Source organism: Enoplosus armatus, chromosome 1 (assembly GCF_043641665.1).
Source record: "Enoplosus armatus isolate fEnoArm2 chromosome 1, fEnoArm2.hap1, whole genome shotgun sequence".
In the NCBI taxonomy this organism is placed as follows: Eukaryota; Metazoa; Chordata; class Actinopteri; order Centrarchiformes; family Enoplosidae; genus Enoplosus; species Enoplosus armatus.
The window spans coordinates 11496165-11523823 of record NC_092180.1 but is presented as its reverse complement, the minus strand read 5'-3'; the positions used below and the strand labels follow the sequence as shown (position 1 = coordinate 11523823).

Below are 27659 nucleotides of genomic sequence, written 5' to 3'. Positions count from 1 at the left end.
TCTACTAACTCTAACCTGGGAGATAAACAGAGAAAAATACAGCTGCAAACCTTCACACAGATGAGGCCTGCTCCTGTGTATTTGTGTACGTCATCACTCTGATTCTTTACTCTATTTTTGAAAATGCCTGAATATTTGTTCACACTGTTAGTTATGAAGGAAACACTTTGGCTAGTCTATTACTGATACTTCAACACAATGTGTACCTAAAAATTATTTTAAGTTCAAGTTTTTAAACGTGATACTGATAGTCATAGCATTTATATAGCTGTCATTTACTTTGGGTTAATAGGCCTTTTTCATGGAATGCTGGTTGAAATGTCAGAAGCACAGGTGTACATGGGAAAATGAATGATGGCTGAGTTCCATTTATCTGCTTCAGTTTCATGGTCATGAGACATGTCTGAGACACTTGAATACAACAGAGCCATCGTTAATGTTATTAGTAACACCTGTGCTGTTCCTACTAGACAAATGTGAGTCCAATATTTGCTCTTCTTTTAGCTCTGGTTTGGTCTCCACCAGCTCCTGCTACTTGTTCAACTCTCTTCACTAGCTAGTTCCTTTGTTTGGCCACTCATGCTGGAAATGTCGTGTACAGTGGCTTCATTATAGATCAGCTCAGTTGGGGGATATAATTGTCAGTGGGTTCGTCACTATGACTGGGGGAACCAAAAATGGAACTTATAAACTTCTACACATTTCACAAAGAATATTGATTTGATTAACTTCAAAAGTTGGATTAATTTAAATTCTAAAGCAAAAGATTGGTGACAAAATGACCTGCATTTATCAAATTTTTATCCCGAAGTTTCGTTGGTGGCTTTTAGCCTCCGACCTTTTTGTTTTAAATATGGTGTCTGTGAGAGGAACAATTATTCAAAATGAGTCATCATCTCATACATTTGTAAAGTTTTTGTCTTTTGTGAATGAGAGGTGATTAGTTCGTTGGACACTGCTGGGTGAATGTCATTCAGTAGACCCTCGATTGTTGAGCTATTCATAGTAACACTTTGGTCTGAATATAGCTTTGCTTGCCTGTTAGGTCATCTGGGTCAGCATTTACAAAGCCTTAATCACAGAGACTGGAGCGTGCTGCTAATGTAGTTACAACCACAGGACATTTTCAGACTGTCTCATTAGATTAAAGTGTTTTGGTTTATAATGTGGAAGCTGGCAGGTAGAAAAGAAAAGATTTCATGCAGTGAATGAGAGATGACCAATTCCATTGCTACAGACATGAGAGGCTCAGATCTGCAGTGAAGCTTATATACAGTTATACGAATCAAACAAAAGTACATATAAATCAATTATGCAGTTATGGTTTTTGCAACATGTTTTAATTCTGTGCGTTAAATTAGATTAAATCACATCTCAGCATTTACAGGCATGTTTCTTCTGATTTATGGTTTTACAACAATCTTTTTGTAACAATTCATCATAATTAGAAATCAAGGTGATAGCATTATATGACCAACGACCAGATGTGTTTAATATACTGTAAATGAATAACAGTTACTATTAAAGCTGCTATTATTAATCTCAGCTACTATTACAGCTGTAACTACTATTATCAGTCATATTTCCAGTATTATTATAATTATAGCTGCTATTTCTACTGCTAGTGGTGCCATACATCTCTGCCTGTCTGTCTGTCTATCTGTGTCTCTACGTCTATCTCTCTCTCTCTGTCTCTTTCTGTCTGTCTGTCTGTCTCTCCCCCTCTCTCTCGCTCTCTCAAACCCAACCGGTCAAAGCAGATGACCGCCCACCTAGAGTCTGGTTCTGCTCGAGGTTTCTGCCTCTTAAAAGGAAGTTTTTCCTTGCCACTGTCGCCAAAGTGCTGGCTCATGGTGGGAACTGTTGGGTCTCTGTAATAACATTATAAAGAGTGGGTCTAGACCTGCTCTATTTTGTAAAGTGTCATGAGATGACTTTTGTTGTGATTTGGCGCTATATAAATAAAATTGAATTTAATTGAATTGAAATAGATACATGCAGTGCAAATTACAACGGAGTATTGGAGCCAAGGTTAGAGTAAAAAAAGATTTTGAGAATAAAAAGTCAAAAATATACAAGAATATACAAGACTTTTTTCTCAAAAATGACAACTTTTTCTTGTAATATTATGACTATATTCTTGAAATCTCTCAATCTTTTTTTCCTAACCATGGCCCTGCTACTCTGTTGTAATAGTTAGGCACCAAACAAATTAACAGGTGTATAGCAATACAAAATGACAAACTTAAAACATAAGTCAACATTGTGTCCCAGGCACAGGCCTAAGCGCTCAACATACATTTTGACTAATCTAAAATATCTTAAATTTTGCTTTGAGGTCAGTGTACATCTGAACTTTGATCCAATAACTGAAATATACATTCATTTTTAGACATTCATGGTCACTTCATGAATTCAGTGCCCTGAAAGCATTGTTACATTGGCCCAGTTGGCCAGTTGGCAGTAAGCCGGACTGATCGTATCATCCTAATTAGATGGAAATCTTCAGGGGAACTCTCTCCTGGTTACTTTTGCTAGGCCGTTTGGGGTTCTGGTAGGACAGTCTCACAAATACAACAATGAGGATAGTTCCTGGAATTAAAAACAAAACAAACAAAACATCACTATGTTATTGCTTATTTGTCTGTAAAATATAGTGAATATGCACAGTATCATGAAGTCTTAAAAAATCTAATGCAATCCAGTCCAATGGCCCTGCAACAAAGACTACCAAATACTACTGTTTTAAAGCTTGAAATGAATGGTAATCATGCATTCTCAATTGCACAGATGTTTCTGATATGTTGCAGTGGCATTAAACTGTTTCTGTCAGCCTCTCTGCTTACCTATGACAGCAAAGGTGCCAAGCAGAATGCCCACTGCAGATTGAATAGTTGGCATGCCCTGCAGCTGCTTGGCAGCCATTTTGCAGTTCCCTCTGACGTTGCAGGGACACACTGTCACTACCAGGAGAAGAAAAAGGGAAAACAAAAACAACTCCCACATCAGGGCTTTTTTTAACATCACATAACAGAATAGTTCTGACTAAACAGGAAATACAACTCATTGAAAGATGTGTTTGTTGATGTTTGGAGGCCTGATTCTTTAAAATAAGTTTTACATTTTTACTTCAACCAAAAACACTGCTCAGCTTATAATTAATGGAAGACTTATTTGGGGAATTCAGAGAATAATTAATATAAACTTCGTACAGTGTGAAAGTAAAATGTGTAACTGCTCATACATATCATATTTGTTATGTACCATATGAAATCTGAATTTCATATAGAAGAACACAAAATGTCATTTTCACAAATGCTTCACATGTGACTTGTTTCTAAGAAGTTAACCTAATATATCTACAAATACCTCAGGCATTGAAAAACCAAAAGACAGTATTCTGTACACCTTCACCTTATTCCCGCAGCCATATAGTTTATCCTAACCTGTGTATGAGAAGTTATGTGTTATGTATATAAGGTGTCAGTGTGCTGTACTGGGCAGAACACAGTCTTAAGAGAGCTGTGTAATCACAAGCCTGGAAAAATCATTTGTAAAGCCCCATTACATCATTATTAAACAAGAACAGCGCTAGGACAAGCTGGCACACAGGCGCTGATATCTATTGATTGTTCCTACGCTCTTGTCCCATAACCTCCCTGCACTCGCTTTCGCTCAGTCGGCATTACCTGGCAAGTTTATGAAGGTGCTCCTGGGAGGAGAGCTGCTGTCAGAGATGGTGAAGGGCACAGTGTAGACCTCAGGGGCCAGATATGGGATGTTTAAGGACAGGTTGGTGTGAGTATCTGAAGCACAAAACACTTATTTGTTGTTTAAGAAAAAGACATAGACATTTAATTAAAATTGTGTTACAAGATTACAAATAAGACAAAAACATGTTCTCATTTTGCTTGAATGATGAGGTAAAAGTAGTCAAAGGCTACTCCTGACATTGTTACCAAGACATATCATTTTGGGTTTTGATTACATTTACTTATCATCAAAGCTCATTGCGATAACTTGGCACAATAGCAGCACCCTGAACAAATGGTCCAAATTCACAACTGCAGTCTGTTGTACTTTTGACGAGAAATAAATAAGGTGCACATTTCAATATTTTACTGTGAAAAGGTCATCACATGCAGCTTCACAATATTTAACAATTTCTACTACCAAAGGAAAATAAATCAAGCAAAAAAAACATCCATACAAGTGGATAACTACAGAGAGTAAGAGAGACTGATGTAGCGGTGTATGGAGGTCTGGAGTGTGTGCCTCTTTATCTTATCTCTGTAAATCAGTCTAAAATACACGCCTGGCTGCATGACGTAAAAGCCCTGTCTTGTAAAGAGAAGTGTTTTATCAAGCTGTTTGAACCCTTATCTGAGGGTCTTAAACTCAATGCTTGCTCCTCACCATCATTCCCCTTCATGTTCCATTTGTCTGTCAGGAAAACACGAGCTGTGCAGCACTTCTGGAGAGGCTGTTCATGCATTTATCCTCTATCTTCACTGATTCACCTCTGATGTGACATTTTCGCTGGTTTGATCTGTGACCACCTTCCTACCCAGAACTATCTGGGATGATTGTGATACCAAAAAGTATTTTTACATTACAATGCTATCAAATGTGTTACAGGAAGCGTAGACATCACATTTATCTTCTTACTGCTATGAAAAGCCATTAAGAGTGGACGTCAGTGGAATAAGAATGTTCTGCCTCATTAAATGACTTTCTGCATTGAAAAGAAATGTCAGTTATTTGAAAATAGCACATTTGAGAGTCTCTGAAAGACTTGAGATGAATGGCCATGACACACACACACACACACACACACACACACATGCATGCACACAGGTGCTCTTTTCATGAGAGGTTGAGGTTGTGTCATGCAAACCGTGGAGCTCGACAGCAGACATTATATTGGCACAAGTACACATTATAGGTACGACCATTACTGGCTGCGACCAGGTGCAAAGCATTCTGGGAGAATCCTTTTTTAGCCTCCATTAGCTGGCAGGAACCCAGCGGTGACGCCAAAGAAATTACACAGAAGATATAATTACAGCTGGGCTCAATCAATACCAACAGGAACAGGGGAGTGAAAGACGGAGTTAAAAAAAACCTGAGAGGGAAGTGGTTGAATGTTTGAATGACTCAATGACAGACGTCATAGCAGCAAGTAGTTTTCATTAAATGAGACCAACACAAGCAGTTTACAACTGCAAAAAAATTACACCTCCCATCTGGGATAGGACTGAAGAAATTATACAGGAAGAAAATAGAACAGGGCAATTTGCACATCTTCAGGGGCCAGATCACTCTGTTTCTTTCACTATCTGTACTGACGGATGTCATATCTCCTAATTTAATTCATATAAGTCAGAGTAACTCAAAACATTTAGCACACTGTGGCAAAGTCAGTGTCCACTGGTTGTGTTTAAAAATGTCACATTGAATAGCCTTGTGGCTGGATGACATCAACCTGTCTCCTCCAATAATCCTTATTCTCTACATTATTCAGAAGCTGACTGATTCTTAGCAAAGTGGACATGGCACCATACTAGAAGACACAACATTCACATATCCATCTTAAACCATCTAAAATTACGGGATGATGTATGCATTTGTCCATATTCCACATATTTGATACAGTAATTGTGATGGCTCCAGTTTGAGGCTTAAATGAGAGGTAACCCAGGTCAAGTGTCAGCACAATGTGCTGTCTTCTGGCGTATGAGGACCAAATGTAAGCCAGCTCCGGCCCACACTGTAAATGGTCGCCAGATTTGATTAGGATTTGAGGGCTGATTTGGGCTGATAATTACATCCATTTAGCAGCACCCTGGCTGGCTTTGAGACCATGTTGGCACCCAGAATCAGAACAAAGTATTTCAGGAGACTGCTGATTGAAAAACCCAATAACCCATAACTGAAACACACAATATATATATAACATTATTATAAACGTGTCCATTTTGATAACTGATTAAAAATGAATTGATTAAATTACAAAAGTACTTCCTCCTAACAATGCTAACAATATGACCTTAACTGACTCTTTTTCTCTTCTATCATAAGACTAGTATTGTGTGCCGTGGGTCGGCCCATGTCTGCATTCACCTCACCATTGATAGGTGTTAGCTTCCAGTTACGTCGAACTGTGGCATCGCTGCGCAGGGAGAAGTTGAGTCGTCCTCCATGCTGTGGCCCATCACTGTCCCGCGAGGCCAGCACCAGAGCTTGGTCCTCCCAGCGAGGCGTACACAGGTACTTCCAGGAATAGTCTCCAACCAGCACTGGACTGTTGTCATTCACATCCAGGATTTGGACGGTCACCAGGGTGGACGCAGATAAGGAAGAGTTTCCTAAGAGGAACACAAGAGATGTGAAGAAGATGTCTTCATCTGAATGTTGTATTTGTTTCCAGAAAGTTCTTCACCTTGCCTAAACTTCTTTGCTGGTTGTTTTCTGTTCTCCTGCACTCATACTGCTTTCTCTTGATCTCACTCCTCTGCAACTTTGTCTCTTCTTCTACATCTGTATTCTTATGACTCTTTGTTTGTCTGTATAGATCTGTGTGGCCTTCGTATGTGTGTAAGTGCAGGCATGTGTTCTGTCAATTATTAGCAGGATGTGCAAAATTTGGAGTTACATAAAGATTATTTAATGGAAAGAAAAATAAATTGGGTCCAATGACATGTCACTTTAAAGAGAATGTGTATAGAAATCCACAGACCGAATCATATTATCAATATTTTTATTTGTAGTATTTATGAAATGATGAAAGTGATCTTACGTCCATCCACTGCAATGACCTCCATGGTGTATGTGCTGTTCTCCTCTCTGTCCAAGGCCTGCACAGTCTTTAGTTCACCAGAATACTTCCCTATTGAAAAGTATTTCTTGGTGTCCCCTTGAAGAGAATATCTGCACAAAAAAGCATGTGCAACTCTGTAAAATTAGAACTGTGGTCCTTCACGCCTCTGTCTTCTAGATGATTATTCCTACAGCATCCACTGGTTCTTAGGCTTACCTGATTGGGTGAGAATCAGGGTCGTACCCTCGGATGGTGGCGATAACGCGTCCTGGTTCCTCGCCCTCTCTGACAGTCACCTCATAATGGCTTTGAGACAGGATTGGACCTTCATTCACATCGTCAACATAGATGGAGACTGTCGCTGTGGATGCAGGTCCGTATCGACCACGGACCAGAGCCACTGGGTTCTGAGCACTGAGCACCAGGATGTACTCACTCTCACGCTCAAAGTCCAAGACCTGTGAAAACATACATACACACGAGATTACACACCCAAACAGAGGGATACAGGGACAAATATTCCTTGTAGTCCGGGCTGGATTCAAACCTGGGCCGCTGCACTAAGGACTCAGCCTTGACACGTGGTCTGCGCTCTACCCGGGAGCCCCAGTAATTGCATTTCTATGGATTCAATTACATTTTATAGGCACTCTGACAGTCAAACACCCACACGTTAAAGAAAGACAGAATGTCGTCTTTTCCAGCAGAAGAGGGACACAGAACAGTCCCTGGGTCCAGTCCCCTTATCTTGCTTCCAAGGAAACAGGATTTACTGGCAGAGTTTAGATGTATTTCCAACATGAACCAGACACTAGTCACAGGAAAATGAGCCAATTGATTCACTGTGTCACTAATGAAACACTTTCCATGATGAGCAACTGCTATGTCACAATGCAATAAATACTTCTGTACAAGCTGGATAAAACATGTATGAAATTATGTTGGCACTGCAGGCTATTCAATATATACACTATTTGTTGCAAAAGAGAGAATCACAAATAAACAAATAAATCTATAAACTTTAACACTTTTACTTGTGCTCTGGAATGTACAGTATGTACTATATTTGGGACCAACGTTTTGCAGCAAAATTGGGAGTAGTAGATTTCAAGTGATAGGATTACTGTAATCTGGACACTAAAAATAGTAACTGCGACCTGTTGACTTTGTTTGAGGGATTAAAAATGTAGTTTCATAGTGGGGGTATGGAAATATTAACTGCAGTTATAATAGAGTTTACAGCACAATGTGTTCTTAAATGTGTTCTGTCTGCCCATGAAACAGGACGTTATTAAACCAGCGTTGTCTGACATCATGCTGCTCAGGCTGAGTGCGTCTCTGTTGCCAGGGAGAAGAAATGTAGACCTTGGAGGGTGCATAAGTACTGCTGCTGACCTCAACTTCACTGATTGTTCTTTAAATTTGTACTGTTTTAAATTCGTAATGTTTATTCAATAGGTAACACTCATTTTTATTTCAACCCACAATAACGCTGATACATCATCATCTTTTATGATGATATGGTGAACTTATTAGCAAACAGTTGCTTATTTACACACTCAGCAGTTACACAGCAACATTAGAGTCATCTTTCTGTAAACCTGATGAATGTTAAGACCAATATTTACTCTCCTTTTACATCTGTTTTGCTCTCCACTGACTCCTGAGGGAATAACTCGCTCTTTAGCTGTTAAATGCTCCACTGTGTTCACCAACTCTGTCACTGTCTCTTTGCCCTTTGGTGCTGAACAGGGGGTTCATTGGGTTTTTGAGGTTTTTCGCTGAAAATGGCTGCCTGCTGCTGCTGCAAATGACACTATTAGAGCTGTTAGAGGCCAGAAAACCAAAATAATGTCCATAAAGACACTAAAAAGCTCCATACCACTGAGGGGTACTGCAGAGTCTGGTGACTGTCACTACAAGTGACCCCTTTCACATTCACGTAGACATTTGACTCATTGTTAATACAAAATAAGAATTAATATAGTCATGTGCTGCTGGCTCATCCATTCAAAACTATGCATTATTATGCATTATTATTTAAAGCATGTGTCTGAGTTAGAATTATATATAAAACAAATCTCTTTGTAGTAAATATCCCATTTATGTGATCAAAGTTACCTAACATTAAAGTTGCACCATTCTAACATCATTCTCATATGATTACATGTTCTTGCATTACAGGATTTGCACTTTAAACTGATGACTCACACATTTAGTTCGTAATGGATGATTACGTATAAAGGATTTATTTGTTGACAAATCTAAATTAATTAATTTATGTTAAATACTACATTAACATGATTAATTGAACTGTTACAACAAGCTCCACTTAAACTTCAAACAAAGTTTCTTTTTTTTTCTTTAACAAAATGGTTTTACATTTGATGTTATGTCTCATGTCTCCTGTCCTCTTCATCCTGATTAGATTCCCCTCATTTCCCCTGGTTCATTATACATTTACCTCTAGCCTGTGTGGTAAACTGCCATTAGTGTCTGCTCACCCAATGTAATTATTCACTTGGGCAGTGAGTAGTGTGTAATTTCTAATAATGAAATGTGTCTGCCTTCTGGCGCTGACCTCACACTGTAACGTGATGAATTAAAGGATTTGCTCAAGTGCGTTTTAATCCACTGGGGCTTTACTTGTGAAGGATTTAAGATTTAATTTTTTACTAAAGTAAACTAAATAAACTACCCTATCTCTTATAGTGATGCAAAGTTAGTTACGGTGATGTCTCACAAGGTCATTACAGGAGGTTTAAACACAGCTGCTCAAAGAGACAAGAATTTAATCTGTATATTATCATTTCTAAAAAACAGAAGTCCTCGTGCGTTAATCTGAAATAATACAAGATTTATTTTTAGCTTTTCAACATCTCCTGCTTTATCTCAGCGGAGCGTGTGCAGCTCACAGCTCAATCACATTCATCAACTCACACACAGAGGTTGAAAATAATAGACTGTCTCCTGCCTGGCCCACTTCTGCGCAGAGAGCAGACCATTAGAGCATACACACACAGATAGACACACACTCATTCCCCCACGCATCCCTAAAACGTCCTGCTGGATTATATGAGGCAAGCGAAGGGTGATGCGCCCCGGGGACAGGAGAGATTATTGGGCTAGAACATTCTATTGTCATCTGGACTCTTTTTTTATTTGAGGCATGTGGGACTGAAGTATTGACATATTGGGATTTTCTTTGCCAACCTTCCCTTTGGTGCCTCACATGTACACACTGTGATATTAAAATGGTGTCCTCATGAAAATGACTTGAGTTAAACGTGACTGCCATTTTGACACGGTCCGCTAGTGAAAGATCTCTTAGGACTGCACAGACACCAAGGACAGATACAAGCCATCATGCCAAACTCGTCCTTGACATTAATATTTGTGCTCCTGAGAGGAGAATGTGTTTGTACTCTCTCATACTCTAAACAGCATGAGATAAACAATCAACATGTCCGTGTAATTTGGACTTGACATGAATTTTGTGATCTGAATAAGCTTTTTTTATTCGCTGATCTTGGCATACGTGGCAAGTAATCATTAAGATGGTCAAACGTGTGTGTACAGAGGTTGCAGGATGGTTTGAGTTGTTTACCTTTGAGAGTACGAGTGAGACCTCATTGGTCTGCTTGTCTGTCACTAATGTAAAGACCTCCTCCTCGTTTCCAGACTCTAAACGGTAGTCCACCTGCCAGCTGTCTCCTCCTCGAACATCTGCATCCCCTGCCAGCACAGCTGTTACTGTGGTGCCCACTGGAGCGTTCTCTGGGATGTGAAAGGGCCCATACTGATGGGGAGGAGACGGACAATGTGTGATTACCCGGCAGAAACCATTCATTTGTCGACAAGACTCTCCTATGTAAAAATGTGTGCCCATGTACAGTAATAAATTATAATCAAACAACAAATCTAATTAGCAATTTAAAAGATTGAAAGATGGAAGATGAAGATGAAATCAGATTTCACATCAGAGGTGGTGACACCTCTAAAGGAAAACCTCCCACCCAAAAAGAGAACAAATAATAGGAAAAAAAAGTTGTATTATTACTACTTATAATACCTACTACTTTGCTCTCATAATCTCATTTCTATATATATATTATATGTTACTTTATTGTTTATAGTGATCAATACTGGACTTTAGTGATCCTGATATTTTGAATTTAAAAGATACTGACAACAGAATTTCTTTTCTCATCTATAAACACACAAGTTTCAGCAAAGATCTCCAAAATGTAGCTATCAAACAGTTGTTCCAAAGACATGTAATAGAAAGAAGTAGAATATCTATATCAGTAACAGGCTAATGTTGTGGTTGTCAATAAGTCAGAGATGACTGACTGTCGTGACTTTGCGTGACTACATGTGAGTATATGTTTGCCCCCTCTTGCCCTCCCGGTGTTAACTAACCTTTATTCACACACCTCTGTGTGTTTAGACAGCCGTTTAATCTGCCACTCACAGATGTCCTCTAGTGAAGCAGCCATGCCTCTGATCTGGCTGACCCATCCACAGGGTCGCTGAACCCAGCCCTGTCACCACTCGCCTCCCACATCACCCCCTATAGCGCTGCCTTCACATCGCCATGGAAAAAGCTGCACTCTTCAGGCGTGACCTGCTCAAGAGCTTTTTCCACCTCTGTCTTTGTGTGTGCCTGTGTGTGTGTGTGTGTGTGTGTGTGTGTGTGTGTGATTATCTGAGCAAGTGAGCACATTTGTGTGTAACAGCTTGAAAATGAGCATTCACAAAGTGTCAACTGAACAGAGCAAGAACATAAAGAATACCATGACGACCGATGTCATATAAAAAATATATATTGTACAATATTTTATTAAGTCTGTATTCAACTATAACTGTCTCCTGTTATTGGTCTGGATATTCATGCCAAAGCTCTACAGCCAATTTCCGCTGTTAAATTTAAAGGCAGTACCTTCTCACCCCCCTCAAAATAAAATGTTCCTTCAGAGCTCACAATGTCCGTGCCGTCTTTCAGTGTCATTATGGTTTGACAGAGAGAACAGCCAGAGACTGGTTCCCCATTATCACAGCATGATGGCTCTCCCACGTAACTCCCAACGCTCATGGATTTTCTCTCTTCTTTTATGAAGCACATGTGGGTGAAAAGTGAGGGCAATTTCTGTAACAGCCTATCTTTAGCCAAGTTTTCTTTCATACCAGTAGCTACGCCAAAAAGACCATGGTCAGCGCCTTAACCCCTAGGCCACCGGGGGACTCCACAATTGCTTATCTTAAACACCGAACTACATTTTTTGGGGGGGTATAGACTCAGGTCATATATATAAACAAGAAGTGAAGAAGAAGATTATGCTGTGAGTGGTTTGGGAAATGTCTGCGGATGTTAATTTTGATTTCTTTTTTCTTATTTTCCACCCCACAAACAAGCTTCTGTAGATGTTTTGATTTCTTTCCTTTGTCTGCTGTGAAGACCTTTCAGCACTGGAATCTATTGTAACTAACATGAATAGACTCTGAGTACAACTGCTCCTCATGAAAAAAAGAAAAAAACGATGAACTTTTTACAGCCACCTTTCAAGCAGGGAGTGTATGTTTAAAATATTCTGGCTGGAGAGTCACTTTTCTCTTGTGCTGATGCACAAATCTCCTATGACGACATTGATTCTTACATCATTTCTAACATGTTAATGTCATTGAATATCCTTGTGTAATCATGATGTAGATTTGACTATGAATAAATGAGTGGAAACTACCCTCCAAAGAAAGCTTTATCAGATTAAACTCTGAAAACACAGTCCACTTAGAGTACAAAGAACTGAATAAAACTCCTCCAGTAACATGGTGCCATCGCTATAAGCCCGAGATTAGAGGGCATATCCAGTTCCCCGCCAGGAAAATTAGATCAGTGACCTGCAGAGCGGATTCACAGTCCGCAGTCCAATAGCCACTTATGATGGCCTGTGATGTTTGGCCTGCCTTTTATCCCAAGGTATTGTTCATCATGTCCTGAGCAGACCTTTTGCATCAGAAGTGTGTCTCGTTTGTGTGTCTGTTTGAACACGTGCTCTCGTACCTCATGTTGGGAGAAGACTGGTGGGTTGTTGTTCTCATCCTGCACCGTCACAACCACAGTGCAGGAACTGTTGAGACCTGCCAGGGAACATCATCACAGCTTCTGTTAGTGAGTCAGGGTCAGCCCATCACACACATGAAGTATGCTGAAGGAACGGCGCGTACCTCGTCTTGCCTCCATCACACCCTGATCCATGCGTCAAGCAGACCACTTCATCTGTCACCCCAGAGGCTACAGTAGCATACATACGTCCCCTGGACACCATAGTGTCAACGACGCTACTGACGCACTAGCTCACAAAGCTAATAAACTTTTGATGTGTCAGTCATTACGAAAGCTGCAGTGTTTTACATATACGTACGTTATGTTACTCCTTGGCACACTAACTGCTTTATAATTGTTTTTTTATCACTGCTTTCTTTTCTCTCTCTCTATCTCTCCTCTTGATTGGCACCTTAAACGTAATGTCCTCACAACAACTAGCAGCTTGATTGCCACCTATTTCTTTATTATGACTGACATTTAATGGACACTGTGATTGGCCATGTAGTCTACGCCACCACCAGTTAAATAACTTGTCTATTTTAGGGATGCACTACTTTCATACTGGAATACTTAATTTAGCTTTCTACCACAAATTAGGTTTTTCCAATTTGCAGCCAAAAGTACATAGTAGAAGCATAGATGGAGGAAGTAGGAGAAATACGTAGGTATAAATAAGTTCTCACCCTTTTTTGTTTGTGTACAAAGATATTCTCTAACTGAAGCATTTTCTCTCATTCTTATAATGATGAAATTGTTACTGTCATAGATAACATTTGTAAAAAGGTAAACTAGATGTTAAAACAATAATTAAGAAAAATAATTTTACTTGCTAATTTTCCATTTTATATGTTTAATAGTTGTGTATGTGTGTTTCTGAATAGTTTGTATTTTAACTCAAAAGCCCAGTGACTTTTACTTCCTAGAAATCAATAAAAACAATACTGGCCTTCCGGTTATTTGATAAAAAACAAATTACCTTTATCTCTAATGTTCTATTCCTCCCAACATAATGTCTTACTTCAGCAACAGTACATAAAAATAAAGAAACAAGTCACAGTTAAAATGGCATTTGCAAAGGGAAAATCACAATATGACGGAGGCTGCATTTTGCATGGATCCAAAGTCACCTTTGGCATCCTCAGCGGTGATGGTGAGGGTGTATTGAGGCGCTGTGCCCTCCATACTGTCTGCTTGGACGGAGATGACCCCTGAGTCACGGTCCACTCTGAAGAGGGCACGAGGACTCTCTGGAATTTGTCCAACTAAACGGTAGAAGATCCGCACGTTGTCCGTCTTGGGATCGTCATTATCGGCTGCCTGCACTGTCAGGATTTCTGTCCCTGGGGAAAGATTCACCAGTAAAAAACAGTAAAGTCGGGCCCTCTGAAAGGCAAGAACATCTAACCGATTTACAGTCATAAGATCTCTTAAGAATTTTAACATTAAGTTTTTTAGAAATGCTAATTTTTTTCTCCTATAATTTTTGTTTTTCTAGTCGCTGAATTTGTAATATCGAAATGTTTAAATTAGACTCAGACAAACAACTTTCAGTGATTACAAAACACTTCAGAGAGGTTTTCTGAGTTTCTGTAATAAAGCCAAGCTTTTCAGATTTTCTCTCTGCATAAGGTACAGTCACATAGCACACTGAATGGGAATGAGGGTGAGGGGGGTTATAACAATAGCTTTCTCATTTAATCCTCACTCAGTGATTCCATTTAGATTAACAGATTGTCCTGTCTAATTCATTTCCCAGAATCAACCGTTTTAAAGCATCAACAAAAAAGCTTTTACAACACACCATGTGCTTTTTATGAGCATGGACAGGAGCGATGGTGCTTTCCCCCGTGTCCTGGCAAAAATCCCAATCTGCTTTCACAAAAGGTATCTGGCACTCTCGGCCCTTTCATCACTGCAACATCCCGTCCAGCCAGTGTTTCCTCTACTTTGTTGTGAAACAGTATTCCCATTATAGAATCATTGTGACAAAGGATTATTCAGTGGTCTCACTGTGTTGTTTTATGATGATCCCTACCTTCACCAGTAATTAGACATTTTAAAAAAAGGAGTTGAGACTATGTTGAGAGTTTGAGTGTATACAGTTAGTCAAAGTATTTTTTTTCATGCAAACACTGTGACTATTGACACTATAAAATGTTAGTTTTGCTTTGGATTTTAACTTAAAACATCACCTCTGTGATGCAATAAATACATATCCTACTGTAAACGGATTAGTCAGGGCACTTTTGGACAGTATATTCTTACACATGTTGGAGTAGCAAAAGTGAGACTCATATAAACACATTTTACAAAACATTTTCCCAATACTCCTCGAAACTGCTCAAATATATAACAAAGCTGCCTGTTACCTCGAGCAGCCAGTTCCTTGACCACAGTATGGTACTGTGCCTGTGGAAAGGTGGGTCTGTTGTCATTGGCGTCGCCCACCATCACCCTCAACTCCACAGGCTTGGCAATCTCTCGGCCATCTGGACGCTCAACCACAATGCTGATCTGGAACTGACAAGGCAAAAAAAGAAACACAATGTTTTGCCTCCAGAGTATCAAAGACACAGAGTGGTTAGACATATCTGGTCATATCTAACCCTAACTGGCTAGGCTGGTGTGGTACTTTTACATTGTGACCTCAGCTGTATGGCACTTACATATACACTATAGTAGGTTATGAAAAGGATAAACTGGCCCTGCTGCAGACTGGTAGACCCTACCCAATGCGTGATGTGATAGGATCCTGCAATAGGGGTAAGCAGGTATCTCTAAATTATTCATCATTCTGCACCTCAGGTGGGATCATGAAACTTACAATGTGAAAAGGCCCCATCAGCACCATCACTCATAAAGAATACAGACTGATAGATGAAGCTGTATTCAGACAAGAGATGTTTGGCATTTAGTGGCAGATTATCAATCATTTTTGGAGTGATGGTATGCATCTACAACCTTTCAATCACTAGGGGTAGCAAAACAGCAAAAAGCTTATATCTGCTCCACAATTTCCTCTTTTCTTTTTCTTCTGAGCATACTTTAATCAAAGTTATGTATCTTTTAAAACTAATACATTTCAATGTCCTGAAAGATGTTGTAGCACAATTTATCTTATTTTGTCTGTTATTCCTGTCAACTACAGACTAAATGAAAACCATAAGGTATCAGGCTGTTAAAGCATTTTCAACCTTCCATTAAATGGTAACTACAGAAGACACAAATTGCAATATGCTGGAAGCATGTGTTTAAACACTAATCCCATCCACTGATGTAGCTCAGTCCCTCTGTGTTGTTCTTTGGCCACTTGAACATTTGTGCCAGAATATACTGTTCAGTGAGCCATTCAAAGCTCTCAGGAGCTTAAGTTGTGTGCAGAACTCAAGAGTAAAGTGCAAACAAATGCTCTTTAATTTGTAATCCTACCACAATAATGATCCTTCTCACAGCCTTAGCCTGAAGTGAACAAAATTTGAAATGAGGCTTTTAACTTTATAGTCGTTATAATACAATTATTTTTTTTGCCACAGGTAGGATATAACAAGGAACATAGCTCTGCTTTTCAGGTTTTGGGTTGGTTCCTTAATTACCTCTGTTCGGTTTAAAAATAGATTGTGCTCAGTGCTCTGCTCTGTTGCAATAACGTGTACCAGGGTCCCTTTAATTAAAAGATAATTAAGATGTAAGTAATATAAGGAAATTAGGATTAGAATAATTAAAATAGGTGTTTTCTTTTAATGAACAACACGAGAAAGCGTTTAGCGCCATCATATCTGTCACTTCATATTGTTCTTCTTCAGCATTTTGAATTAGCTGTCTTGTTCCCAGTCATCAGTGGGTGAAAATGATTAAAAAGTGAATGAAATCCACTAAAAATTACTTGAGAAGAGAAAAGTAGCCCAACATACCACATGCGATTCTGTTAGTTTTAATACAGAGGATCGTGCGAGAACCAGAAAATAATGATCTTTTAAATTAGAGCAAACGTTACATAAAGATTATAGGACAACTGCCCTCATTTATTGTCAAACAATCACAGAGTTCAAACATAGAAATAAAGCCTTCTGTGTTTCATAAAGGAACAGTGTAGCACCTACAGCCCTAATGTTTAGACACTTTAAACAGTAATCATAAACTGACATTTATTATTAGGTGCTGGAGGTGTTTAGCTTGCAGTTATACAGACCTGGTCTTGTGTCTCTCTGTCCAGAGGGGCGTTGAGATAAATGACTCCTTCTCTGCTGATGGTGAAGAGCATCTCTGGAAACTCCCCCTCCAGACTGTACTCTGCCTGACTTCCACTCCATTTGACCTACATAAACGTACACATAGGCACACACACACACACAACAAAACATTTTACAATACAATACAATACAAAATTGTATATATATAAATGTGGTAAACCGAAACATGACTAACATTTTAATACCAAATGTAGTATAGTAATAATAAGTCTTTTTTATCTGGGTGCAATAGGAAAATGATCATGCAGTACAAACCTAGAAAGCTATTCAGCAGGGCCTGCATGATGTTTAAGTACAAAGCTAAGCTACCATTTATTTACATGATAAGGAGCCAACCAAATGCACTGACAATGATGTGGAACAGAGAGCACAGCCAAAACTAACTATGCAGGCTGAAGGGGATTTTCCACTCTGCTTTACAGCCCTTGACAGAGGGCTGTGCAGTGGGGCTGAAAGGGCCCTAGTAGCCATCAAACAGCACCCAACAAGGAGAGGGGCCCAGCCGCAGCACAGCTGATGCACACCCAGGGCATGTGTATCTCCTCAACTCACTGTCACACACTCCTCCCTTGTTTTGGAGATGGCTGCCCAAACACTATGCTTTTGTATACACAAAGCAGCTTCACACAGCTGGCTGCCTCTCAGTGTTATGGTGTGTTTCTAGACCTCAGAACTTTAAAGAGATATGTTTAAAGAGTTGATTAATGATCACAGGCCGCTCTATATAAAGTTCTATACAAAACATCTATGAAGTCATCTGTTTTGCCTCTGTCAGTCTTTGAGCACGCTCTGATAGCTTGTGTTTGAGCTACGTCAAGAGCACCTCATGTCTGCGTGTGCTTTTCTGCAAGACACTGTGGACTGGAGATTAATCAGTTGCTGGATAACAGAAAAGAGTACAAGGGACATACTAAAATATCAGAGCTGAAACTATTTCTTGATTGACAAATTAATTTCCATCTATTTTGATAATCAATTAATCGTTTCAGTCCATTTTCAGGCAAAAATGCCAAACATTTGCTGGTTGAAGCTTCTCAAATGTGGGGAGTTGCTGCTTTCTTTGCCATTAAACTACATATCTTTTGATTTTGGAGTGCTAATTGGACAAAACAAGCAATTGTAATATGTCACCTTGGGCTCTGGGAAATTATAATGAGCATTTTGTTAAAAATAACAGTCAATAGATTAATTAAGAAATAATGTGCAGATTAATTGAGAAAATAATCTGCAGATTAATCAATAATGAAAATAATCTCTAGTTGCTGCCCTCTAAAATACAGATATGATGTGATATTGATATTGAAAAAAGGGGAAGGGAGCAGAGGCATTTTTATTGTCTGTAAGATCATCAATATTCAAATCTAGAAATAACAGTCAATGTTGACTTTAGCCAGTGACAGACACAATTACAGTGTGTCTTTTGGATGGAAGGCAGAATAAAAGTATTAGAGAGACAGAAGGAGAGTTTGAAACATTAAACCTGCCATAACTCATTTTTTGGCCACTGAGGGGGCAGCATAAACAAGCTGTAAACAAAACACTGACATATTTTCACCTTTTAAAGTTGAGATGGCGATTAAGTCACTGAACAGTTGATTATTTACATATTCATACACATAGCCATGTGATCAATTGTTTTTAACATTAAAATATTGATTATAGCGGCTTTAATGTTGGCATTATTCACACCAACATGAGATCACCTCTGATGACTAATGTTTAGCTGAAGCACCACGTTGATACAAGTATTATTTGTAATATTGAACAGTGATTATGAGGCCATGACGAAGGTCTAGTGGGGCTCAAACTAATTCTGCAACAAATAATCAGGACTGTGAAAGCTGACAATTCAATGCAGTTAAGAGCCTTGACTCATTCATTCACAGGCAATGAGGCCTCTCTTCCACTCCAAAATCTCAATAGATTGCATTACTGAGTTCAAGTAGTTCTACTGACTGCATTACATAATCAAAGTTTTAGGCAGCCAATCAGAAACATGCCATAGATAACAGATTGAAATTAACCTCCCGAGCCCCAATGACGCAAAAGTACTGATAACAAATGCCTGGATTTTATATTTCAAATTACGGCCAGAGCTTGTTTTGATCTGATTGCAGGATCAGTCAAATTGATCACAACAGCAATCTAGACTTAGTTTTATAACTTTTACACAGAGAAGGATGATGGAAGAAATGCATAAAGTACGCAAAGCAGAAGATTGATTTCAGCGTCTGTCAAAACGCTGTCACCATGGACGATGTCAGCGCAAGTAAAAGACAACATTTGTTACAGATGAGTGGATGTGGACATGACTGCTCCATTTATCTGAGACAGTAGGGGAGGTGAGATCCATAGAGTGGGTTCTTGGACATGACTATCTGTGTGTGTCATAACAGCGGTTAGTCCCACCACCTACTGAGCACAGCAGTGCAATCACTCAACGTGGGCGAAATGAGGCTTCCCCCAAGTAAACATCCATGTTAACATAATCCAGTTTTGTGTGATTTAGATTCTGGATGGGGACAATTGGCACACTGTAACTAAATGGTTTTAATGTAGACGGTTCAGTGGTGGAACAATAGAGGCTTCATTTCTCACTTTTTTGACACATTTTTCCTTAGAAATGAGAGCGGAGGAAATCTGCTCAGTGAAATATTTTCACATCACCTCATTTACATATAGAGGCACAGATGCTATTCATTGATATTAAAATAATAAAAATAAATGATCCTTTCAAAGTCACCAAGCTGTGTATTATAGTATTGGTTATTAGATATTAAACCCACAAGACAAAAAGATTTGAACTGGCCTTTGAAAATATGAAAAAAAAAAAAAATGTAATGTGCCTACACTTGTGAATCCACACGTTTTCAGTGGGTGGAAGGGGCTGTTAGAACAGGAGCGATGAGAGGCTGAGGGCGAGTGTGGGGGAGGTGGGAGAAAAAAGGAGGAGGGGGAGGTATTGTGATGTACCTACTGGCCACAGCGACTCTCAGAACCTGCACAACACATTTAATTCAGCATCACAGTCAGCTCCACGAGCCTCTTTGTCTCCACAGTTCTCAGTAGTGAATGAATAAAGTTTATTTTTTTCAGTGCAGGCGTACATTTGTAAAATCTCCTCATAAAAGATAACTGCCTCGGCTAGCTGTTTTTTTTCCATGTGTTACAAAACCTCTGAGGGCTTTTGAATTATTTATAGACATGTAGCTGATACGGCTAATATTATTATTATAACAACCAAAAGGTTAGACAATACTAAGACACGGACACCGTGATATGTTACCAGAACCTGAGGGAAACTTTTACACTGAATTTACATCACAATACAGCAAGAATGGAGGACAGTAGTGTTAACTCCTATTAAAATTAAAACTGTCTCTTTTGACCAGAAGCATTGGTTGATGATCACATATTATCAGGTGACACTTTTTGGAGTCTGTCCACACTGAAATAGTGACTGACTCTTTGAGGGAGAGGCTACATCTTAAATTTTATTTGAACATAGGGTTTCCAGATCTGAAAATGTTCCTACATCCTCATAAAATCTCCATGGTTACTGTTGTAGCTTCTTAGGGGCTGTTCCGTTATTAATTTCCAATTTTCAATTTCAACAAACTTTATTGGCATGTAGGGCTGCAACTAACAATCATTTTCATTATCAACTGATTTGTCAATTTATTTTCTCTATTAATCAATTACTCATTTGGTCTAAAAAGTGCCAGAAGATACTGAAAAATGCAGTTCACAGTTTTCCACAGTGCAAGATGAGGTCTTCAGATGTCCAACAAACAGTTCAAAACCCAAATATATTTCGTTTAAAGTTATATACAGTATATACATATATATATATAAAACAGAGGAAAGCAGCAAAAGAGGATGGAACCAGAGAATGTTTGGCAACTTTGCTTGAAAAATGACTTAGGTTATTGATTGATTATCTAAATAGCTGCTGATTAATTTTCTGTTGATGGATTTATAAGTGAATTTGCCACAGCAGATTTCATGGTTACATAACAGTTGAGATATTAAGTAGACACGTATGTCAAAAAGACTTTTTCTCTGTATGACATGAAATACTAAAATATCTATTCTGAGCTGTACATGATTTAAATAACAAACCGTATGTGAAGTCTATTTTAGGGATTTTGCCTTTAAGCTGTTCAGTTTGTATGATACCCCTCAGAGTGGTGGTGGTGGTTGGTGGGTGGGAGAGTGAGTGATTATGGGAGTTAAAGTGACTCAGTCAGGAGGTAGCCTGAAAGGATCCATGGCATTTGGACAGCATCAATAATTCAGTATTTGGTCACTTAGGAGGACCCAAGAGCCACTAAAAACAGCAACTGGCAATATGATGCCACTTTACTCAGTCCAGGCTATTGACAGAGTTTGTATTATTGTAATGTGATAGTTGGCAGTTGGAACTGCATTAACAATAAAGTCACCACTTACCCCAAGCTGTTTGTATGATTTATGTTAAAAATCAAATAAGTAAAAGTGGTTTTAATGTAGATGGGTAAAACACTTCATGTGCTCAAGCGGTGGATTTGTCACAAAGTGTTTCAGAGTCAATACATGTTGATCAGGGTTTTGCTGCATCACCTGTGAGATGGGGATGGGGTAAGGGCCTGGCAGGTTCTCCTGAAGTCGCACAGGGTCGGGCGATGCCCAGGTGTTCCCAGTCACCTCAACAGTAACAATGCCGGTGGTGAAGAAAGCATTCGCCTTCCCAGCCATGTCCTTCACCATAACTGAGAGCTTATAACGTCCGCACATCTCTGGGTCCAGAGTCGAGGCTCCTGGTGGTCACAGTGGGATAGATGATACAAGACTGCCTTATTTCGAAATGACCCTTTCAATTACATTTCAGAACTAACCTCTTTTACAAAGACATCTACAGTATATATTGTGCTGTGTTCAATGACATAATAGTGTATGCGTGCAATGTCTGAGTATGAGTATGTGAGGAACAAGTCATGCAAAGAAAAATAACAACATTAAAAAGACACAAACAAGGAAAAAATACTAACAAAGTCCATATAATTGTGTGATGGCTTATGGAAACACATAATGGACTAATGGACTAAATTCTCCTTCAGATAACTGAGACATTACACACGTTGCCCGCTGAATTTAACATCTTTTCTTAGCCATCTGAGCTGTATTGATCACTTAATTTTCAATTTCTTGCTAAGATGGAAAATAAATAACATAAGCCGCCCACTAGAAAGGTAATCATAACCATCAGTTACAGCTGGCCTGAAAATAAAGTGGAAAATCATGGAGGTAATTGACAATTTTCACTGCCACTATGAAGCTTTGTGGAAACCAGCAGCAGCAGTGTGAGCCGGAAGGGGCCGTGAAAGTCATCCAGCTCCCGCTGAGCCGTAACAAAGGGCAATACCAGAGCTACAGAAATAGCACCAGCATACAGGACTTCACTACATCTAAGGTAAGTATGTGTGTGTACAGTATGCATATGTCTTATTCGTCGTATTATTGGTCAACATATGCATCACATTTAAATACATTATTAGTATTTTATTTCATATACAACATGCAGTAAGGTTGAATGTCATGTAACTCCAACCATAACGAGATAAATGGTATTTTTTCTTTGAAATAACAAAATAATAAATGTTCGGCTTTTACAGGATATATTGGTGAACCATTTCGTTTTCAAGCTTTTCTCCCATTTTGATATCATATTTTAACAAATGTAGTAAGTGACTTACAAGTATTAGGCCTTTTAAAGAGAGGGTTCACATCTCTGCATAACATCAAAGCTCCTCTTGACACATTCATAAACTTTATCTAGGCCAGAGCTTGTTTCCAAATTGGCGCTGCATTTGATATTAGATCCCTGCCAATACTGGATTTTTGAGGCAGATACCAATAATGTTATTTTAACACATCAACAAAGAACATTTTTGATTAGAATCCCTTAAATGTGTTTTTTTAAAGGTACTGAGTAGACAAACTACACTATATTGCCAAAAGTATTGGCTCACCTGCCTTGACTCGCATATGAACTTAAGTGACATCCCATTCTTAATCCATAGGGTTTAATATGACGTCAGTCCACCCTTTGCAGCTATAACAGCTTCAACTCTTCTGGGAAGGCTTTCCACAAGGTTTAGGAGTGTGTTTATGGGAATTTTTGACCATTCTTCCAGAAGCGCATTTGTGAGGTCACACACTGATATTGGACGAGAAGGCCTGGCTCTCAGTCTCCGCTCTAATTCATCCCAAAGGTGTTCTATCGGGTTGAGGTCAGGACTCTGTGCAGGCCAGTCAAGTTCATCCACACCAAACTCTCTCATCCATGTCTTTATGGACCTTGCTTTGTGAACTGGTGCACAGTCATGTTGGAACAGGAAGGGGCCATCCCCAAACTGTTCCCACAAAGTTGGGAGGATGGAATTGTCCAAAATCTCTTGGTATGCTGAAGCATTCAGAGTTCCTTTCACTGGAACTAAGGGGCCAAGCCCAGCTCCTGAAAAACAACCCCACACCATAATCCCCCCTCCACCAAACTTTACACTTGGCACAATGCAGTCAGACAAGTACCGTTCTCCTGGCAACCGCCAAACCCAGACTCGTCCATCAGATCGCCAGACGGTGAAGCGCGATTCGTCACTCCAGAGAACACGTCTCCACTGCTCTAGAGTCCAGTGGCGGCGTGCTTTACACCACTGCATCCGACGCTTTGCATTGCACTTGGTGATGTATGGCTTGGATGCAGCTGCTCGGCCATGGAAACCCATTCCATGAAGCTCTCTACGCACTGTTCTTGAGCTTATCTGAAGGCCACATGAAGTTTGGAGGTCTGTAGCGATTGACTCTACAGAAAGTTGGCGACCTCTGCGCACTATGCGCCTCAGCATCCGCTGACCCCGCTCCGTCATTTTACGTGGCCTACCACTTTGTGGCTGAGTTGCTGTCGTTCCCAATTGCTTCCACTTTGTTATAATACCACTGACAGTTGACTGTGGAATATTTAGGAGTGAGGAAATTTCACGACTGGACTTGTTGCACAGGTGGCATCCTATCACAGTACCACGCTGGAATTCACTGAGCTCCTGAGAGCGACCCATTCTTTCACAAATGTTTGTAGAAACAGTCTGCATGCCTTGGTGCATGATTTTATACACCTGTGGCCATGGAAGTGATTGGAACACCTGATTTCAATTATTTGGATGGGTGAGTGAATACTTTTGGCAATATAGTGTATGTAATGGCCGCACTGATTCTAAACTTCCACTTGTCGCAGTGTTAATGAAAACTGATGGGATATGAAAACAAGACTAATGGATCCATAACTAAGTGGCTTGTTCTAACACTGCTAACATGCAACAAAGAAAAGAGAAAGCAAAACTTGGGGACAAACAAAGTATCACATTAACGTCTTTCCCTGCAGTCACTAGTTGGGACTGACCTTCCTCAGTGAGGGAAACCTCTCCAGTGATGGAGTTGATGAAGAACATTTGGCTGGAGGGAATCCTGGGTGTCTGTTCCAAGAGGCTGAACCGCAGCTCAGCGTGGGCAGTGTTGCGGTCATCGCGATCCAGCGCCTCCACCTGCATGAATGGGATCCCTGAGAGACACAGGTGGTGCAGAGTCAAAAATCTTGCCTTCTGTGTCAAAGACATCTCTCCCCGCCACCAGCTCAAAGCACATTAATTCTATAGGTTAAAGTATATTGGTATCCGAATTAAAAGATGAGCTACAAAATGCCTGCACACAGGACAACGTGATGCAATAATATCGTCAACCATTATTAAATAGTTTGAGAGCTGGTTGTGAGCAATTTAGAATACATAACATCTTCAAGTCAGATGACATTTCTCATGACAAAACTAAACCACACATATAAAAAAGCTATAAAATATTTTTTTTGTTGGGGGTTCTGCAGCCCCAGTTTTCATGTTCTATTAACAGTGTTTTTTTTGTTTTTCCAAGAACAAACAGAGCACATTAATTCATTCGAGTAACAATACATTTGGAGTATTGTATCTGAGCTGATGTGATTGCTAAGCCAGTTTGCAGAAAAGTGTTTTTTTTTTGTCAAAATGATGCTGTTTGCCACATCATTAATCCTATTAAAACTGAGGTTAAGGTTCAATTGCAGGGATACATTAGGCATGTTTTCCATTGTTTAGGCAAAATTGAATGAGTTTTCGTATTCCATGTAGCAGGACTGACAAATGTGACGCAAACTGAAAAAGGTTGTGCAACACGGTGACATTAGAGCTCAAGGTGCTCGTACCTTTGAGAAGCCCGAGCTGCACGCTGCCCCTCATGCTCTCCTCGATGAAAGTGGGCACATTGTCGTTCTTGTCAATGACACACACTTCAACTGTGAAGCTCTGACGGTGCACTGATGTTCTGAAGGACACCTGCAGTGCACGCACAAACACAGCATGCAGCCTTCCCATGAGAATCGCATGACAGTCTAAAGAGTGACTCATTCGTCATGCATTGTTGAACATAAGCACATGAACCTCACATGATGAACAAGTAAGAATATGAATACCTAATTGAGTGAATTTGATGCTTCTTGAATTAATGATTTTGTAACAACTGTTCATCAGCGAAGACATGTATGGAAAATTGCTATCACTACTATGATATGACACGATATGATAAGCTACCTGCAGAGAGTAAGATGGTTGCTTCTCTCTGTCCAGTGGTTTTAGAGCATATAGAAACTGAGCGTCGACTCCGAATATCCCCTCGTCATCCCCTGTTACCACCAGGTCACTGTAATTACCTGGCAGGCTATGGAGCTGTACAGAACAGAGCAAGATTCACAAAACATCAGTGTGTGTTCCTGTTTAAAAGCAAGACCTATGCACAAACACTAAAGTGTAGGAGGACTGGACAGACAGGGTAGTTACTGCTTGTTCCTGTAGGCCATAGACCTCCATTGTTGTCTAAAAAACGATTAAAAACATTAATAAAAACAAATTATTAACATATACTATGTTGCACAGACATGTTCTCTAATTACCACATGGGCACTGTAGTTTATTTCAAGTTCCACATACACCATTATTTTTAATTACTTACTGAGCTGTTAATAAATTAAACAACATAGTTGGGACCTGTTTTTAAAGGTTTATGTCTTCAGTGGGAATAAATGGGCTTGGGCCGATTGCACAGACAAGGTAGGGAAGTTGAAAAGTAGTAAGAAATGGTCTATATTTAGAGCCAGTGGTGTGTTGGGGCTGGTCATTCACAGTACTACAAGATGATGAATAACATTTGCAGTGCTTTTGTGCTTTGTATTCTTTGCAAAATTGATCATTCAAGTAGTTAAAATAGAAGAACTGACAAGTGTAGCTGTCTCTGAGAGCTTTTACCTTGAACACATCTGGAGCAATTTTTATGTCCTTTCCATCTTTAACACAAAGTGGGGTTATTATCCAACTTCTCCATTCTGGCCATTAACGTGCTATTTGAAGAGTGTTAATGACACTCAGTCTGACACAAAGACTGAAAATATGACTATGTGTCATACAAGATATGATGACGTCACAATATAACCAATTAAGATACTCATGCTGTTGCACAATCCAGAAGATGTCTGAGTGATATGTATGAATGAACCCCCCTCCCCCGGTTGGGCTGAATGCAGAGGCTGGGTCTGATGCCTGAAAAGCCCTGTGAACACTCCAATTATAGTCTAGTGATGGTGATGACGGCAGCATGTTCACGCATCTTCAACCTTGAAGATTGAGAAAGAGAGACTGATGTAATTCTGGCTTACTAGCCATCTTCATCTTCTTTTCACCACATTCTTCACCACTAAAAGATCAACTGGCTCAAAAGGCTGGTAGGAGATGTTTTCCTTTACCTGATTTAATCTTGAGGACATTTAGTTATTCAATGTTGAGGACTCCTCAGTGGAAGTATGATTTTAGAACTTTCCAACAGTTATTGATGCTTGTTTGCCATGTAGGCTCAAAGGTGCTGTCAACCTGCATCTCAAAATACTATATTTATAAATATGACATATGAAAATAAAAACTCCCACTCAGTGTTGTACACTTTTGCAGATCTTCCACTTAAATGTATATGCTCTAGTCGCCACGGTAATATTTGGAAAAAAGGTTAAGATTGTAAGATTGGGGAATTTATAAGAACTACACATACAATTTCTTATCAGAAGGCTATGAGCGCAAGAAAAACATTTGTTTGGTAAATTCAAGTAAATTGAAAAGACTTACCTTGGCTAGATACCATGGGAAAATACCATCGTAGTTTTCAGGGACACCAATTTTAACATTTGCCCCAGAACATGGTGCAAGTGTGTAAAGTATCACCAACTGCCAAACAAGATATTAAGTGTGTCTTAGTGACATTGATCATGCAGTCATTTGCTAAATGATCAGAGTATGACAGTTAAGAGTAATAAAAGACGACAACATCTTACTATGAGAGCTTTGATGAGCATTGGTGTAGCTCCTCTGTCAGCCAT

General features: G+C 39.5%; 1 protein-coding gene across 1 annotated transcript; it reads right to left on the bottom strand.

Moving 5' to 3' along the window:
- Positions 1-2491: 2491 nt before the first annotated feature.
- cdh16 (cadherin 16, KSP-cadherin) lies at positions 2492-27659 on the bottom strand. The gene is made up of 17 exons (XM_070910235.1): positions 27615-27659; positions 27409-27507; positions 25831-25965; positions 25446-25575; positions 24615-24773; positions 21779-21975; positions 17116-17241; positions 15296-15446; positions 14054-14266; positions 12882-12958; positions 10428-10619; positions 7037-7278; positions 6800-6930; positions 6129-6368; positions 3690-3806; positions 2847-2963; positions 2492-2592 (listed from the first exon to the last, which is right to left on the bottom strand). The coding sequence occupies exons 1-17, from the start codon at positions 27657-27659 to the stop codon at positions 2492-2494; spliced, it is 2472 nt and encodes an 823-aa protein (XP_070766336.1).

Excerpts from the sequence above, each read along its gene's own strand:
- cdh16 (XM_070910235.1), bottom strand. The coding sequence starts at position 27,659 with ATGGCTGACAGAGGAGCTACACCAATGCTCATCAAAGCTCTCATA. Across the intron at positions 6,369-6,799 it reads GGTCATTGCAGTGGATGGAC|GAAACTCTTCCTTATCTGCG; the intron begins GTAAGATCACTT and ends TGTTCCTCTTAG. Across the intron at positions 2,964-3,689 it reads CACCTTCATAAACTTGCCAG|TGACAGTGTGTCCCTGCAAC; the intron begins GTAATGCCGACT and ends TTCTCCTGGTAG.